This window comes from Solanum dulcamara, chromosome 4 (genome assembly GCF_947179165.1).
Source record: "Solanum dulcamara chromosome 4, daSolDulc1.2, whole genome shotgun sequence".
Classification (NCBI taxonomy): Eukaryota; Viridiplantae; Streptophyta; class Magnoliopsida; order Solanales; family Solanaceae; genus Solanum; species Solanum dulcamara.
Genome location: NC_077240.1, coordinates 27,948,841 through 27,968,615, shown reverse-complemented (window position 1 = coordinate 27,968,615; position 19,775 = coordinate 27,948,841). Strand labels below are relative to the sequence as shown.

The 19,775-nt window shown below is 31.2% G+C and overlaps 1 protein-coding gene across 1 annotated transcript; it reads left to right on the top strand.

The window, feature by feature from the left end:
- The first annotated feature begins 18,811 nt into the window (after positions 1 to 18,811).
- Positions 18,812 to 19,093, top strand: LOC129884144 (small polypeptide DEVIL 4-like). The gene is made up of 2 exons (XM_055958493.1): positions 18,812 to 18,958; positions 19,060 to 19,093. Exons 1-2 carry the CDS (start codon positions 18,849 to 18,851, stop codon positions 19,091 to 19,093), a joined length of 144 nt encoding a protein of 47 aa, XP_055814468.1. The 5' UTR covers positions 18,812 to 18,848.
- Positions 19,094 to 19,775: the final 682 nt, after the last annotated feature.

Sequence of the window (19,775 nt, the reverse complement as noted above, 5' to 3'; positions counted from 1 at the left end):
GGCAACCAACAAGATCAAGATCAAGTGACAATACAATTAACAATTTCATAACCAATCAACAATATTAAGATCACACGTGAGGACTCAAGCCTCCATATCACCCTCTTTTGGAAAATGAGTTATTGGAAATTGAGTAGTATTAAGTCATTTTAATTTATTTTTCTTTAATATTATCGTGTCGGAATGTGACATCCGATCCAAATATACCGTATCGAAATATGACACCCGATCGAAATATACCATGTCGGAATGTGACACTCAATCCAAATATACCATGTCGGAACGTGACACTCGATGCAAATATACCATATCGGAACGTGACACCCGATTCAAATATTCCGTGTCGGAACGTGACACCCGATCTAAATATACAGTGTCGGAACGTGACACCCGATCCAAATATACAATGTCGGCTCGTGACACCCAATGCAGATATAACTACTTTATCATTCTTTATTATTACATCCCACTTCATTAATAATATTTCATCAAGCCTTCTATATTCGGGGCACCATTTTTGATAGTGAAAGTTCAAGATTATGGATTTCATGATCTCGGATTTTCAAACCAATCACAACAACATATCAACCATTCAAACCACAATAATTAAATGTGTAGTAAACTTCACACATTACTCAATGAATATCAATCACTATTAAGAGTCTATCTATGATATAGAATAAAACCATAACCTACCTTAACCGAAGAACCGAAGTAAAGAAAGCTAATCCACCAATGTCCTTCCTTTCTTCAACGCTTCAGACCATTTCCAATCTATCAAATATATAATATCTATAAGTAAATTAGTTTGTAGACACCAATATTATTTATATGTTTAACCTAGACCCAACAACATACTCAAACCTATAATTAATTTCCTCAATCTTAAGTCTAGGGTTAAGCCCAATTTCTTTCAATCACATAAATCTAATCATATCCGTATAATACAATACACTTATTATTTAATTACCTATCTTAATATATCAAAACATAAATTATAATATAATAATAAGAAGAAAAGAATCTAGAAAAGAAACAACCAAGAAAACTATGAACTATTACGAGGACCAACCATTACAGAACCTCAAACATACCCCCATATACTCACATATATAAATTCCAAGTTCCACTAGCCAATCATGTCTCAATTCTTAGTTAATAATGACAGTCAAAAGTTTGTTCCCTCAAACCCCAATAATAATCTTTACGGATAGTCAACTTTTACAACTTTCCAATTACTTCCTTTATCTTACACAATTCCTCACTAAAATAGTAATAATAATATGCATAATACATAGTAATAATACTAAGCATAATACATCTATTCATACTTACAATTGCACTGTAGTTTATCTTAAGCATTCAATGCTCTTCGCCGACGCCAGGTAAGTTTTTGCCTTTGATTATTTTCTTTTAATTAATTAGGGCAACTAATCATGAATTAATAAATAAATAAAAGCTAAAATCCCACTAATATATTTTTATATGTATTGAAAAAGTGATATAGGGCATTAAATAAATTACCACTTTAGCCCATTAACTACATTATTTATCTAAAGTTATCCCTCAACTAAATAATCATAGTTATCGAATAGTCTAAAGTACCTATTAAAAATTTATGGGGTGAGTCTTTTATGAAATAAAAAACCCTAGTATTCAAAATGACCTAAAGGGTCATTACATTTTCTCCATTTAGTTTTTTGCTGATGAGGCTTGAGGGATAATTCTGAATTTTACTTTTCTGTTTTAAAATATTCTAACATTATTTATGGACAAACAAAAACACCAATAAATTCAACTAGTTAGGTATTACAAGTTAAATAAAATCACAGAAAACATTACATAATGGTGTGGCATCAAGGGGTGTGCTAAAATGTGAAAAAACAAATTCTCCATCTTTAATCTGAGCTTTTATATTTGAGTTCTGGAATAAATTTCTTTCAGTAGGGAGCACTAAAATCCCTTTCTATGGTGCAAAGTCACATTAATTGAGATAAGTGGCAAAAATATATCTAAATTATCCTTTTTTTGAGTTTCATACATAAACCATTGAAAGTATGAGTTTCATACGTAATCTATCACTTATTAGTTTGAGAAACATACATCAGTGGTGTGTGTAATGCACTACTCTCTCTATTTTATAATTATTATTTTTTTGGAGGCGTGATAGTAATACTTTAATCTTTAATTTTAACTTTTAATAATTTATTTAATTTTTATCAAGGTCGAATTTTTTGTCCATGTGGAGTGTTATGTAACAAATATTTTTAAATGAAAGAGAGAGTGTAGTACACACATCACGATGAGAGTAGAATAAAAGAGAGAAGTGTATTTTTCAAAGTAATAAATGATAGTTTAGGTATGAAACTCATACTCCCAATAGTTTATGTATGAAACTAAAAAAAATGAAATAGTTTAGGTGTGTTTTTGATAGTTATCTCCAAATTAATTGAATTAATTTATTTTGAACACTGAATAGGTTAATATATATATATATATATATATATATGCCAAATTAAAATTGTTTTAGATAAAAGATGTGATTACAAGATGGTTTTGTTTTCAAATAAGTTGTAAATCTTACTTAGTACTCCCTCTCTTGTTTTAGTTTCATTATGCTTGTTTAGTAAGTAAATCCCGAATATCCCTATTTTAGATAATTGTTTACCCTTAATATATGGTTAACTTCTGAACTTCTTAATAACAACGATGGATTAATATGTAAATTCCGAGGACTCATGTCCTTGAAAGTCCTCAATGAACAAAGGACGTATTTGTTGCCAGAAATATATTCGGGGTATGGTTAAAGAAGAAGTTATTAAGAACATAGGTTCCGAAGAAGAGATGAACAGGGTAATTTTTTTTTAAAAAAAAAAGTAAAAATGGGGATATTCAGGATTTACTTACTAAACAAGCATGATAAAACTAAAACGAGAGAGGGAGTACTGAGTAGGATTTACAACTTATTTGAAAATAAAACCATCTTGTAATCACATCTTTTATCTAAAGCAATTTTAATTTGGTATCAAAGCAAGAAGTTTCTATAACAAGATATGCGTAGACCTTTCAGGAATAATCAAGCTTTATAAGAAAAAAAAAAGCAAGCTACAAAAATTTTATACGGAATATAAGTGGCTTAATTATACCAAAGATGATAGCTAAAGACTAGAATATTTGATAGACACCATATCATGTTTAGATTATAAACTAGTAATACAACTCAAAGCACGATCAAAAAATTTATGAAAAGACATCCTACTTACAAATACATACAATTTAGCTATTGGTTATTATACTGTGAATATAAAATAAAACGGACTGCCATACAATTAAAAGGTAAGTTAGAATATTATTTGAAAGTAGCAGAAACAATAGATTATTTAGATAAAAAAATATAATAGTTTTAGAGAAGAGCGTATAGTTAAAACAGATCTTATAAGTGCTGTAAAGTGGAAAATACAGAGTTGTCAAAGTGATATAAATAGTAGTAATATTCAAATTAGATGGTGTGAGAGGCGTATTAGAGAAACAACTTATCAACTTGGATAAATCTATGCAAAATCAACCTTTATTTCAACGCTTTCGATGAGTTCATAGGTGGCTTCAAGAAGAATTACACCATAGATCTGAAGTAATAAAGACAGAAAAGGATCTAGGAGAAATTTTAAGCTCATCATCTGAATTAGATCCAGATCCATACACATATATTTATACAGACTATTAGAAGGTCTAGAAAAACAAGTTAATTATTCTAATATTCGGATAAAATATTACAGAAAAGTACTTTTTCTATTCCATTAGGATAATATTTATGCCATTAGAATATATAAAGAGAATCAGATTAAGACAAAATTGGATACACGAACAAAAAAAATATAGATCTGAACTTAAAAAGAACCTTGCCTGGTTAAAAGAAAAGTTAGACAAACCAGTGTTGCAAGTACTGCCTTATTCTACAAAAGCTTTATAGAAAGAATAGACTGAGCTTAGAGCTGTGTTACTTCAAAACAATTTCGACATACAAGACGACATTAGATTTAGTACTTATCGAGTAAAATTATAAGAAGTAATTTGAAAAGTTAGCTCCTTAGGCTAACAAAATAGATTCACTAAAACATCTTGAATACTTAGATTTAAGAATACATCTTGAAAAGAAATACAGGGCTTTACATAAGACTAATACTATTATGTGTAATTTCGCACAAGGAGAACACATATTACATTCGGAGGATAAACATTACAATACCTTGGTAGACTTGATTATAAATTTTAGTCATAACGTTCAGTTAAAAAATAAAATTATAATAAGACTTTTAGAAACCACAGAAGCTAGTTTAAATAAACAAGGAAGGATACTAACAAAATTAGAATAAAACTTTGATTTCTTTAAATCTCAACAACTAGAAGTCGATAGAAAAATTCAATATCTCAATACAAAGTTTAATTTCAAAAAATTACCTACAAAAATAGAAATAGAAAAATTGGTTAAGACAATTATTGAGAAACCAAAAGAATTAGAGATAAAGAATACACAAGTAGTAACCAAGATTATAGAACAAGTTGAAGTAATAACTACCGAGATAAGCGACTTAAAGGAAATAATTAAAAGACTAGAGAACATCTCGCTTTCATGAGCGAGGAAGACATAAATTACAAAAAGGTCTTAGAAAATACAAAAAAGTATCAACCAGAACCAGTAGGTTTCTCTGAGTATATTCGGTTTAGTCTGTCAAATAAGGTAATATTAAAACAAAATAACACAATAATAACATTATTAATAGAATTAAACATAAAGGTAGATAAACTAATCAAGGAAAAATGACCTGAAGTCCAAATTTCTAAAAACACTGAAATAGACGAACTAATTACCCAGTTAAAGAAAGTGAAATAACTCCACCAAAAGAAAAACAGACTTATCACCCGAAAACCGCAAAAATGGACTTTCTTTCAACTAGACCAAGAAGTACAGTCGAAGAAGACAAACAACGAATAAGTTTCTCAGCTAACAGGATATGTAATAATATTATTTCTAGAATACTATCAAGAAGGCAGTCTAGTAATGAGCAGAATCAAGAATTAAATGAAATAATAGACGCTGATACAGATTTACAAATCTTTCAACAAAATCAACTTAAATTATTAAATCCTAATATTAGCAATAGGAGAAAAAATTGCTATTTTAATATTTAGTAAACCTAGCCTTTAAAAAGACCATGAAAAATCCCAAACTTATGTTAATGCATATGTGATTAATAGTCATAGGAATAAATGGATTAACTAGAAAAAAACTTAGGATCAAAAGTTCTAATAATATTATCTGATGAGAGATGGTCAAACTTAAAGAAATCTATAATAGGATTAATAGAAGTAGCTATGACCAATAATGGAGGAATATTTTATATTACTCTAGACTTCCTAATTAATTTAAATGAATTTAGAAAATATATTAAAATAGAAATTCAGACTAAAGGTTACGAAGAAATGAATAATGAAAATAATTTATTAATGTGTGTAGGTTTTATTAGGAAAATGAACCTAAGTAGTAATATCAAGTTTAAATTACAAGTAACTAATGTAGTAGAGGTAATGGGAAACAAAGGTATCAAACTAATAAAACTAATAAAAATAAATCCAGAAGAATAGAAAGACAAGTTAATTATTCTAATATTTGGATAAAATGTTAATTATCCTAATATTCAGGTGAAAACCCTTTTTTCAACGGCTTTAATAATTTTACTAAAGCTTTAGACTATGTTAGAGGAATGCTTGGGTCAAACTATTATATTTTATCGGCCCTCAGAAAAAGCCTAACCCAAACTCCTCAATACAACATTCAGAAAGACACAGACATGATAATTTTCTTTGATCATTGTTCTACTATGACTGAGGCCTTCAAAAGACTCAATGCCAAAAATGAGGCCCTCATTCAATAAAACATGAGACTTATGAAGCAACTCGAGACTTTCTAAGGTAAGTTTGTTCCTACGACAGATGCAGGTACTCAAACCCCAGAAATGAATTCTCTATCTCAACCAAAAATGGATGAGAAAGGTGTGCATTCCCCTCTGAATGATAAGAAATCTACTGTATCATATCAAGATACAGCTAGTCTGGTTCAAACAGTAGCCAGTAAAGACATGTCAAATCTATTAATGGTTATCACTTTGCCAAAAAGTGAAGACGATGGATCTTCTTCCTCACGAAGAAGATTACCAAATCCCTTTCAAAAAGATAGTTTCAGAAAGACAGTGGCTTATAAAAAGAAAAAAATGACAAAATCAAAGCTATAATTAGACAGACTTTGGACCAATTCTTTAGAGATCAAGGAAAAGATAAGCATGTTGTTAGCAAAGACAATCCAAATACAGATAATGATAGACTAGTTCCCAACTCCGATGAAAATGACAACACCAGTCTAATCAAAACTCCAAGTTCTAATGAAGAATATGGAAGTAATAATTATGAAGACGCTTAAGACCCATATGAAGATAGTGATTCAGGCATGAGTTTCGACTCCATTGCCTTGCATAATCTGGATACTAAAGTTATGGATACGTTCAGAATACAAAAATAACGATGATGTAGCTAAAACAATAAGTATATGTACGAATATAAGATTAAGATGCTAAAGAGATAAGATGTTTCTGAAATGCAGACCAGTAATGTAAAAAGTAGTACATGATAGTGTGTCATATGGGTATGCCCACAAATGTCTTGTAAGTGCTATCACTTTATCACTAGCCTTCAAGGAAAAAACTGTTGACAAGTACACATGTGTCAGCCAGTCAAAATGAGGAATTAATAATGCATGTGACGATGGGGCCCATTGAGCACCCGATGCACATTCTTAAAGGAAGCTTATCAGGTTATCCTCCATCAATAATTGGTCCACGTAGCATATTTTAAACCTTCCATTTCCTATCTCTAATGTCTATATAAGAGATAGTTGCGTGAGTAGAAAGACAGACTTGGAGAAAAATAGAAACAACACTTAGAAGAAAAAGCCTCAAAACCCCTCAACATATTTCCCTTCATGTATAATAATCCCAACCTTCAACCAACCATCCCTGGCTTGTACTAAAGTTTGAATAATAACAAATGTGTTTGTATAAAGTTTTCAGCATCTTTGCAAAGCTCTTTGGGGTTCCCAAAAGGGAAACCTCTCTCTGTCGATTAATGTAAGTTTTATGATGTTTTATCCCTAAAATCCCCCCAAAAATATGTTTAGTGTGTTATTACTTTATGATTTTCATATGAAAACTGTTGTACGGTCATAACTGTTTACCCTTAATATATGGTTAACTTCTGAATTTCTTAATAACAATGATGGATTAACCTGTAAACTCCTAGGACTCTTGTCCTTGAAAGTCCGTCATGAACAAAGGACGTATTTGTTGCCAGACATATATCCAGGGTGTGGTTAAAGAAGAAGTTATTAAGAACATAGGTTTCGAAGGAGAGATGAACATGGTATATTTTTTAAAAAAGAGTAAAAATGGGGATATTCGGGATTTACTTACTAAATAAGCATGATGAAACTACAATGAGAGAGGGAGTAATGAGTAGGATTTATGTTACACCTCAAAATTTCTACGCTAAGATTTGGACCATTTTTTGTATGCGTATAGGCTTGAACTCGAAGACTTCAAATTGTATATATGATTTAGGATCAATTCCTAAGTATTTAAATTATATTAGATATAATTTAGGGTCATAAGTGATCCCTAAAACCAAGCCATATCCAAAGAATTTCTATCAGCTAAGTTTTTGAATAAGTTCGTAAAGTTCCAACTTCAAACGACAATATCTCCTAGAATATAACGAATTGGGTGTCCCATGACCTATTAAATTAAAGGTATTTGAGTATTCTTTCCAAAGCCACCAAGTTGCAATTTTTGAAGTTCGGAGTAAAAAGTTATGTCCAGTTAATTAAAGAGGTGCGCGCCAAGTCCGTGTCGCGGACTTGACGAGTATTTGCTTCAACTTGAAATTTTGGAAAAAATGAACTATGGTGAAATACCTCCACATCGTGGAACTTCTCCTTTATAGTTCAAATTTGTGCAAAAATTTCCAAATTTTAGTAAGGGCAATTTGGACCATTCCCTAATTATATCTAGACGAAGTTGGATGCGTTTTGAAGTCATTTTTAAGTCTTTTGCCTTCTCCAAAACCCTAAACTTCATCCTCTTCTCTCTCAAATCATCTCCAACAATTATTTTTCAAACTCAAGGATTCAAATTCTCTATTTAGGACCTAACATCAAGATTTCTTCGAGTTCTACTCTAAGGTATGTAAGGCTGCTCATAACATGGATTGAATTTACCCATGTGCTCTACATCTTCTTTGAGTTGAATGTTCATAGGAATTGAGTTTTCTTGATATATTTATGTCCTAATGAGTTTTTGCATCTACTAACTTGAGTTTATTATGTTGATGTTGATAAGTTGAGAAATTGATAAATACTTCATGTCTTCACCCCCATGAACCCAAATTGATTTCTATATTACAATATTCTTATACTATGGTTGGTCTAAGAGTTGATTGGTATGAGTTGTTATACATATTTTTTTATAAACTTAAATATTTTGAGTATCCTTAATTATTGATTTGGAGTCTTGATGAGTTATGATTTAGCCCAAAAGATTGGCTAAATGAATGGAGAAATGATTGCATAGGATTAACTAATTTCATAAATGCATACCTAAATTACCCTTGGAAAAATGTGATTGGGATTAATTGGATAGTATGATCGGTCAAGAGGTTTGGTTGTGATAGAATTGATGAATTGATAAGGGTCCAAATGAAACTTGTCAATATGACTAGATTGAACTAATTGGATAGAGTTTTATGAGCATTGAGTCTTGGGAGGAGTATCTAGCACTAAATTGGGTAAGAGTAAGTAATAACTTGAACCCAATAACTATGTCGCCAAACGTAGGAGAGAATTGAACTATTAAAGTCGGATGTTTCTCAAAACTGTCCTAACATGATAGAACTTGATTGGTTATGGATCCATGATTGTTGATTTTTTTGTACCCTAGCAAGGTATGAATGGACATGGCAATAAAGTCGGGTTGTTGTACTATCACTGGCTCATAAGTGATAGTTGTCGGATAAGAAAAATTCTCATATAAGTCTTGATAATACTCTGAGTCAGATTAGAATGGATTGGATTGGGTTGTATATGATTGTTCTTGTCTAAATCACATTCTTGTTTAGACTTAGGACATCTTGATTTAGTTGTTCCTTTTTCTGAGTTGAGATTTTGAGTTGATTTGATCCTACCTTGATGCATGTTTCATTTTACCATTTTACATACTCATATATTCCACGTACTGACGCCATTTGGACTGTATTATTTCATGTTGTAGGGAAAGGTACTAGAGATCATCAACAGGTGCACCGTTGAGGATTTATTTTCTTTCAGCTAGTTGGTGAGTCCTCCTTATTTTTGAAGGATACCGCAGTTATCTTTTCAGCTTTGAGTTAGCTTTTCTTTATTTGATTTGTGGTAGCCATGAACCTATCATTGGTACCTATTAGATTTTTGATATAGGTTTCATCGACTAGAGTGTGGATGATGTTGATTTGTTTCATTTTGACTAGTTTCATTCCTACTAGTTGTTGATTGGATAGGTGGTTGGGCTTTGGCCTTATTTATGAGTAGTATTCTTTTGTGTTTAGTCTTCCACTGATAAAATAAGATTGAATGAATGTGTGATTGGACCAAGTAGTTCACTTGGGGATCAACATTGGTCTTCGAGTGTCGGCTACATCTAGGGTACCCTCTTGGGGCATGACAAACTTGGTATCAGAGCATAGAGTTCAAGAGTCCTAGGGAGTTTATGAAGTCGTGTCTAGTAGAGTCTTGCTTATGGGTGTGTTGTGCATTACACTTAAAATCAGGAGGCTATAGAACATTAGGAATTTTTAACTTTTTTATATTCTGAGTTCGTGCGATCGAGTTTAACTCGATAAAAGTTCTTTTCTAATTCGTGCATTTACACATTGTAGACAATGCCTCCTAAACATACCTCCATCCAGAGAAATGCCGACAACACAGAGATCCCACAATCAAAGATGCCCCTACTGAGGACTAGGAGCCAACTTGCAAGGTATACTGAGGTACCTCAAGTGCTTACTACTCAGCCTGCAACAACTTCGGAGGTAGATTTCCAAAAAACGACTGCTATGCTCACTCAATTAGACCATTTGTCCTGCATCATTTCATGATGCACAGACAGGTACTAGACATCATTAATAGGCGTATCGTTGAGGATCTATTCACTTCCAACTAGTTGGTGAGTCCTTCCTGTTTCCGGAGGATATCGCAGTTATCTTTTCAGCTTTGACTTATCTTTCCTTTATTTGATTTTTATTAGCCATGAACCTGTCATTGACACCTCTTAGATTGTTGATAGAGGCTTCATAGACTAGAGTGTGGATGATGTTAATTTATTTCATTTTGACTAGTTTCATTCTTACTAGTTGTTGATTGGATAGGTGGTTGGCCTTTGGCCTTATTTATAAGTAGTATTCTTGTGAGTTTAGTTTTTCGCTGATAGAATGAGATTGAATGAATGTGTGATTGGATAAAGTGGTTCACTTAGGGACCAGCAATGGTCTTCGAGTGACGGCCATGTTTAGGGTAACCTCTCAGGGCGTGACAATTTACAACTTATTTGAAAACAAAATCATCTTTTATCTAAACAAAAGGTGAATTTAGATGAAACTTATACACAAGGAATAATACACTTAGATAACATAGAAACTGAACTTATGAATATTGAAGAAAATAATACTAGTCTTATATGTAATGAAGACAAAAAATTTGGAATAATAAATGTATTAGCTATTGGTTATTTTACATCTTTTATCTAAAGCATCTTTTATATAAAGAGAAGAGCGTATACTAGACGAAATATACTCAGAGAAACCTACTGGTTATGGTTGATACTTTTTTGTATTTTCTAAGACCTTTTAGTAATTTATGTCTTCCTCGCTCATGAATGTGAGATGTTCTCTAGTCTTTTAATTATTTTATTTAAGTCTCTTATCTCGGTAGTTATTACTTCAACTTGTTCTGTAATCGTGGTTACTACTTGGGTGTTCTTTATCTCTAATTCTTTTGATTTCTCAATAATTGTCTTAACCAACTTTTCTATTTCTGTTTTTGTTGGTAATTTTTTAAAATTAAACTTTGTATTGAGATATTGAATTTTTCTATCAACTTCTAGTTGTTGAGATTTAAAGAAATCATAGTTTTGTTCTAATTTTCTTAGTATCCTTCCTTGTTTATTTAAAGTAGCTTCTGTGGTTTTTAAAAGTCTTATTATAATTTTATCTTTTAACTGAACTTTATCACTAAAATTTATAATCAAGTGTACCAAATTATTATAATGTTTATCCTCCAAATGTAATATGCGTTCTCCTTGTGCGAAATTACACCTAATAGTATTAGTCTTATGTAAAGTCCTGTAAATCTTTTGTATTGTCTAATTAACTGGCATATCTAATACCTTTTTAGCTATATGTGGTTGGAGCTTTATTTTTCTATCTCCTAAGGCTAATCCTAAAAAATTAATATGTGTCTTACATGATTCCATTTCTTTTTACTAATTATTATTCCGTATTTTACAAATAGTCTAAAAACTATTTATAGGTGCCCTAAGTGTTCTTGGATGTATTTACTAAATACTAAAATGCCATCCACATAAATTAGTACGAATTTTTTTGTAGTCTCCGAACACATCGTCCATTTTTTGCTGAAAAATGGGCGGTGTTGTTTTTAAACCAAAAGGCATGGCGAGCTATTCAAAATGTCCTTCTGGACAAGTGAATGTTATCCATTCTATGTTTTCTTGGTGCATTTTTGCTTGCCAATATCCAGATTTACAATCGAATTTGCTGAATAATTTTTTACCTTGTATTCTATTGATTAATTCATTTTTGTCTGGTAGCTTGCATGCATCTGTTCTACTAATATCATCTAATCTTTTATAATTTATTACCATTCTAGCGTTTTCTCTTACTTGCTTACTATGGTTCCCTACCATAAATGTAGCAGATCTATGTTTAGAGGTAGATCGTCTTATCACTTCTAATTTTAATAGTTCCTTAATCTGTTTACTAAATTTTTTCTGTGTCTTAATTATTAGCTTCTATAGCGGCTGTTTTTATGTTATATTCTAGATTGATTATGTCTAGTTTACACATGATTTTATTACAACCCCAATGTATTAATGATTTTTCACCAATTATTTCCATTTCATCTAATATTGTTATTATGTTGTCTAAATCTTTACGATGTTTCATCATTCCTATCGTATTTATTCCCTTCTAAAAATTATAGAATTCAGTGTCTACATTTATTAAGGTATAATCTTTTTCTAGGTATGATTGTTCTAAATAATCTTCAAGTTCTTCATATAGATTTTGTGAAGAGTAACAAATACATGTATCTCCGCAGCCTTCACAACATGGCATTGGATTTTTAGTAGGAGGTGTTACGTTTTTAATCTAATTGGGAAACGTAGTGTATTTTAAACCTTCTGTTTTCTATCTCTAATGTCTATATAAGAGATAGTTGTGTGAGTTAGAAAGACATACTTGGAGAAAAATAGAAACAACACTTAGAAGAAAAAACCTCAAAAACCCTCAACATATTTCACTTCATGTATAATAATCCCAACCTTCAACCAACCATCCCTGGCTTGTAGTAAAATTTAATAATAACAAGTGTGTTTGTATAAAGTTTTTCCACTTCTTTGCAAAGCTCTTCGGGATTCCCGAAAGGAAAACCTCTCTCTGTCGATTCATTTAAGTTTTATGATGTTTTATTCCTAAAATCCCCCAAAAAATATGTTTAGTGTGTTATTGCTTCATGATTTTCATATAAAAACTGTTGTACAATCATAACTGTTTAGCTTTAGTATATGGTTAACTTTTGAACTTCTTAATAACAACGATGGATTAACCTGTAAATTTTAAGAACTCCTGGCCTTGAAAGTCTGCCATAAACAAAGGATGTATTTGTTGTCATACATATATCCGGAGTATGGTTAAAGAAGAATTTATTAAGAACATAGATTCCGAAGGAGAGCTGAACAGTGTAATTTAAAAAAAAGAATAAAAATAGGGATATTCGGAATTTACTTACTAAACAAGCAAGATGAAACTAAAACGAGAGAGGGAGTACTGAGTATGATTTACAACTTATTTGAAAACAAAACCATCTTGTAATCACATATTTTATCTAAAGTAATTTTAATTTGGTATCAGAGCAAGTAGTTTTTGGAACAAGATATGTGTATACCCTTCAGGAATAAACAAGTTTTACAAGAAACAAAAATTAATCTACAAAAATTGTATACGGAATATAAGTGGCTTAATTATACCAAAGAGGATAACTAAAGACTAGAATATTTGATAGACACCATATCACGTTTAGAATATAAACTAGTAATACAACTCAAAGCATGATCAAAAATTTTATGAAAAGACATCCTACTTATAGAGACGTATGATTTAGCTATTGGCTATTATACCGTGAATATAAAATAAAATAGACTTCCATACAATTAAAAGGTAAGTTAGAAGACTATTTAAAAGTAGTAGAAACAATAGATTATTTAGATAAAAAATATAATAGTTTTAGTGAAGAGCGTATAGTTAAAAGAGATCTTATAAGTGTTGTAAAGTGGGAAATATAGAGTTGTCAGAGTGATATAGACAGTAGTAATAATAGAATTAGATGGTGTGAGATGCGTATTAGAGAAACAACTTATCAGCTTGGATAAATCTATCCAAAATCAACCTTTATTTCAATGCTTTCGACGAGTTCATAGGTGGCTTCAAGAAGAATTACATCATAGATCTGAAGTAATAAAGACAAAAAAGGACCTAAGAGAAATTTTAAGCTCATCATCTGAATCAGATCCAGATCCATATACAATGTATTTATACAGACAATTAGAAAGTCTAGAAAGACAAGTTAATTAATCTAATATTCGGATAAAACATTACAGAAAAATACTTCTTTCTATTCCATTAGGATAATATTTATGCCATTAGAATATATAAAGAGAATCAGACTAAGACAAAATTGGATACACGAACAATGAAAATATAGATCTGAACTTAAAAAGAACCTTGCCTGGTTAAAAGAACAGTTAGACAAACTAGTGTTGCAAGTACTTCCTTATTCTACAGAAGCTCTATACAAAGAACAGACTGAGCTTAGAGCTGCATTACTTTAATAAATTTTCAGCATACAAGACGACATTATATTTAGTACTTATCGAGTAGAATTATATGAAGTAATTTGGAAAGTTAGCTCCTTAGGATAACAAAATAGATTCACTAAAACATCTTGAATACTTAGATTTAAGAATACATCCTGAAAAGAAATACAGGGCTTTATATAAGACTAATACTATAAGGTGTAATTTCGCACAAGGAGAACACATATTACATTTGGAGGATAAACATTACAATACCCTGGTAGACTTGATTATAAATTTTAGTCATAACGTTCAGTTAAAATATAAAATTATAATAAGACTTTTAGAAACTACAGAAGCTACTTTAAATAAACAAGGAAGGATACTAACTAAATTAGAACAAAACTTTAATTTCTTTAAATCTCAACAACTAGAAGCCGATACAAAAATTCAATATCTCAATACAAAGTTTAATTTTGAAAAAATACCAACAAAAATAGAAATAGAAAAGTTGGTTAAGACAATTATTGAGAAACCAAAAGAATTAGAGATAAAGAATACACAAGTAGTAACCAAGATTATAGAACAAGTTGAAGTAATAACTACCGAGATAAGCGACTTAAAGAAAATAATTAAAAGACTAGAGAACATCTCGCTTTCATGAGCGAGGAAGACATAAATTACAAAAAGGCCTTAGAAAATACAAAACATTATCAACCAGAACCAGTAGGCTTCTCTGAGTATATTCTGTTTAGTCTATCAGATAAGGTAATATTAAAATAAAATAACACAATAATAGCATTATTAATAGAATTAAACATAAAGGTAGATAAACTAATAAAAGAATAAGTTGGTATCAAGATGAATTACTTCTGTTAAAGAAAGTAGAAATAACTCCACCAAAAGAAACACAGACCATCACCCGAACACTACAAAAATGGACTTTCTTTCAACTAGACCAAGAAGTACAGTCGAAGAAGACAGACAACGAATAAGTTGGTATCAAGATGAATTACTTCTATTCTAGTATTATCATTTAATCTTTTATAATTTATTACCATTGTAGCTTTTTCTCTTACTTTCTCACTATGGTTCATTACCGTAAATGCAACAGATCTATGTTTAGAGGTAGATCGTCTTATCACTTCTAATTTTAATAGTTCTTTAATCTGTTTACTAAATTCTTGTATGTCTTCATTATTAGCTTCTATAGCGGCTATTTTTATGGTATATATCACGGGGGCAAGGCATGCAACCTTTTTGACATTTTCTAAGTTGTACACACTTTTTAAAAATGTTTGTACATATATACACTTTAGATATGCATTGTTTGAAGTTACGCTTGAAAAATTAATCTGAAATTACATGAGTAAAGTTCATGTATTTATGCTTGAATTTCACTTTTTCCTTGAAGTCCATGCATATCACATATATGCATGACTTCAGATATAAATGACTGAAGTCAGGTAAAAATGATTAAACTTTAATCACGTATGTCTGAAGTTCAAAAAAAAATGATTGTACTTCGACCATATGTGCCTGAACTTCAAACAGTATATCAGTATTACAAATAAAAGGATTTAACGACAATAATGTAATTATCATATATTATATTTAGCAGCAATAATAACTATGAGTATTTATAAATAACACTCTATATAAATATCGTTAAAAGTTTTAATGATGTCACGACTCTGACCCATCGTGAGTGGCACCCACACTAACCCTCATGAGGTGGGAGAGGTAGGAGAACCAATACTAGCTCAATTAACCTAACATCTTCATTCTAATAACTCAAAAATCATGCATTTAACTAAGTGGAAGTAGTTTAAATACATAAAAGATGAGTCTCCATAAACTCAACAAAGTTTAACAAAATATTGCAGAAATAAACTCCCTGAAACCTGAAAGTCATTGTACTAAAACACTATCTAAAGTCTAGAATATGGGTATACAACCCCAAATGCAATAATCATAAATTAAAGTGCCTAATAGTGTCTGAGTCTAAACGAAAAGCACTAAGAATCAAGAAGAATTCGTGGTAGCCTGAAAGAACTGCCTCACCCTTGAATTCGAACGATCAAGTATCTCTCAACAACTGCCTGAATTTGCCATGTACTCAACAAAAAAAAAAGCAAGTGTGGTATCAGTACACAACCACAGTGTACTGGTAGGATCACACGACTAGTTGTAGTAAATGAAATATCAACAAGAAATCACAACTTAATAAAGCAGACAATATACAATTACAATGCAGTTATAGCGACACCGAACTCCTAGTCTTTACATTCGAATTATTATGCACAATGAACATGATCAATCATAATACAACAATCAATCTAGTTCTCTCTGGAACTCATGCACAAACTGTTAGTGTACCGGTGTGGTACTCGTTTCCTTAGTCAGTTTACCAATGCGGTACCCATTCCAAAGTATCGGTGTGGTACTCGATCCGATTGTACTGACGTGGCACCCGATCCACAAGAAATCACATATCACAACCATAATACATAACAACACACTTGTACAACCAAGTAAATATTTATTGTGTGCAATTTTATCACAATTATCATTTTGATTTAGGTTCTTCCCCTTTTCCTCAATCATATATCATGCATGCAATACTAACAAAGTAGTTAACAAGCACATATAACACAAATGAGAAAAACACAATCATCACCTACCTCGAATAAAGAATGAATGCTCTAAAGAACTTGAGTTTTTCCTTTTTAAAGTGCTCTGGCTTGTTCTTGGTCTAAAACAAACAAAGAATATAAAGAATCAATGAAAAATGGCCTGGATTACTCAGGTTATATCAAAATCCTAACCCTTGGCCATTTTTATGATCATCTCACCCAACTAGGACTTTTTCCACTATTAATTTCAAGTCAAAACCTCCCCCTAAGAAAATTCCCATAGATTGTAAGATCTAAGAATCGAATTACAAGTTAGAGGAATGATTAACTTACCTTTACCGAAGGATTTGGTGGAAAACTGAAAAGAAATAGCCATAAGTCACCTCTAGCTCTCCAAGAACGAAGTTGCAGAAATAAAAATGGTTTTGAGACTTCTCTGACCTAACCCCGCAACTGTCCTGCTTTAGCGGGCCCCAACCCGCAATAGCGGCTTGCATGGAGTCAAAACTCGAAATTATTCCCCAAGCCCCCATTTCGCAACACAACCTGAAATCTTGACATTCTAAAATAACCCTTTCACGTCAAGTTCAATTTCGGGAGTTCTACTCAACCGGATTCAATTCCGAAAAGGCCAACGGATTCCTTAACGTTTTAGATAACATCAATTCAAATCCAAGCTTAGACATTAACACCAAACCTTATCGGATTGCCCTGGACCTCACCTTACTCAAATTCCGTCTAAGACTGACCTAGTTTGGAATTTTTCAAGTTACAACATAAAAGTTTTTTGATCCAAAATTCTTTTCCATTGGATTGGCTTACCCGTAGCTACCCGAACGAGTCGTTACAAACAACTCTGATTTAGGGTAGCATATGGTGCAATTTGGGCAGCCTGATTTTTCTCCAAGAAGGACCCAACAGTCGAATACGTACAATCTCAGATATATGCGTGGATCTAGGCTTTTGGAGTCTCTTTAATTTTGCCTTTTTAGTTATGTTTAAAAAGAGAATGCTGTGATTGTAGTGTCTTATTTAGTCTACATCAAATATATGCATTATTATTATCACTTAATTGACATGCCAATGTGGGAAACTTCCCTCCACTCACTCTGGTCTTTTCTTTTGAGTTCAATAAAGTCACTACAAATTAAAATTGAAACAACATGTTCCTTTAATAACCTGTCACACCCTCAAATAGGATTAAGCGTAAATTAAGAGATAGCTCAAACTTATATTATTGATGGAAAACTCAATAAGGAGAGGGCCAATTTTAAATTTAATCTTGTCCCATCAATGGGACTTTGAGTATGCATTAACTTGAGATAAGTGTATAATTCATTTTAGCTTCTCATTTATTTATGTCTCTCATGTATGTGTAGCGTAACTAATAAGTTAGGAAATTAAAGAAGTAATAATGGTGTCAGATGAAAAGACAGACAGGGGGGGCTAATTACCCATATTACGTTAATTAGATATAACTTAAATAAAATTGTTAAACACGTACGGGTGGGCCAACGGCTAATGGCGAAGCTAGTAGCCTGCATGCGGTTTCAGTCAAATCCAATACATTTTATTCAAATTATATATTTATATTATTACGTATAAATATTAAATTTAAAATTTAATTATTATTATGTTATTATAGAATTAAGAATTTATAAACTTGAAATCTTTGCTCGGGTGGCAATAATGAGTATAGTGGCAGACAAAGATTTGTCTATATATAATATATATGTATGTACTTAGAAGACTTATAATACTCTAAACAAGAAAGGGCACGTGACGTGGATGTTATCTCAGGATGCACTATGACCCTACCCTACTCTAATACAATTAAGTCTTCTTCTAATTAATATATAATGTAATCAATCAAATCAAAGTCAATCAAGTCTTCATGTATAAATAGAAGGTCCCTTTGGAGTTTTTGATACGTGGCTATTTGGTGGAAATTTTTGGTTTGAGGGATCACTAATTAAGAGAAAGATTAATAATGATGAAGAAACAGCTAAGATTATCAAAGTTAAGAAGAATGGTGAAACAACAAAAGGGGAAACTCTACATTATGAGGATTTGCATAACTATGCTTTTGTGTTGGGACAAGTAATTTTAGATTATTTTTTTACCTTCAATTTTGTTTTATTATTGTGTAAATCACGTTTTTGTTTTGTGGATTTGCATAATTAACTATACTTTTGTGTTAGGACAACTACTCCTAGAATCTATATTTGGATGTAAATTGTGTTCTATTTTCTTCTTTTATAATTGTAAATTACATTTTGTTGTAAATCTTCCTTTTCTTTTCTTGAATTTGTACATAAATAAATATTCCGTTCATAACCAACATGTGTGTGTAGATTGCACAAAGCAGAGAAGCAATATTCAACATGTAATTGTTACTTACTTTGTTCACTTTATACTTATGTATACTGAAGTGTATAGTTTTTTAACAATGTGGGGATGAAAATAACTTATGATGACATATAACTGTCTATAGTTACCTTAAATTAATAACCTAAGAATGCAGTAAAATATTTACACAAATAGTTAAAAATATTTGATAATGTGAAGATTATTTACTTTGTTATTGTATATAACTTAAATTCAACAAATAATATATATATATGGGATACAGGTGCTGAGCCAAGTATGGCCAAGGGAGTTTATCCGAATCCGCTTCAGCAGAAATTACATAGTTTATATATGATTAAAATTATTTTTTATGTATATATAGTAGATGTTGAATCCTTTTAACTTTTTCGTGTTTTTACTTCTTATATTTTTAACCCTTTAGTAAAATCATGATTACGCCATTGACTAATTATAAGGAGGACAACATGTCAAAGAAGAGATAAGTGGAAAACGAACCCAACGTAATATTCGTTGATCATATAAGAGGTATTTATACAAGAATTGATAA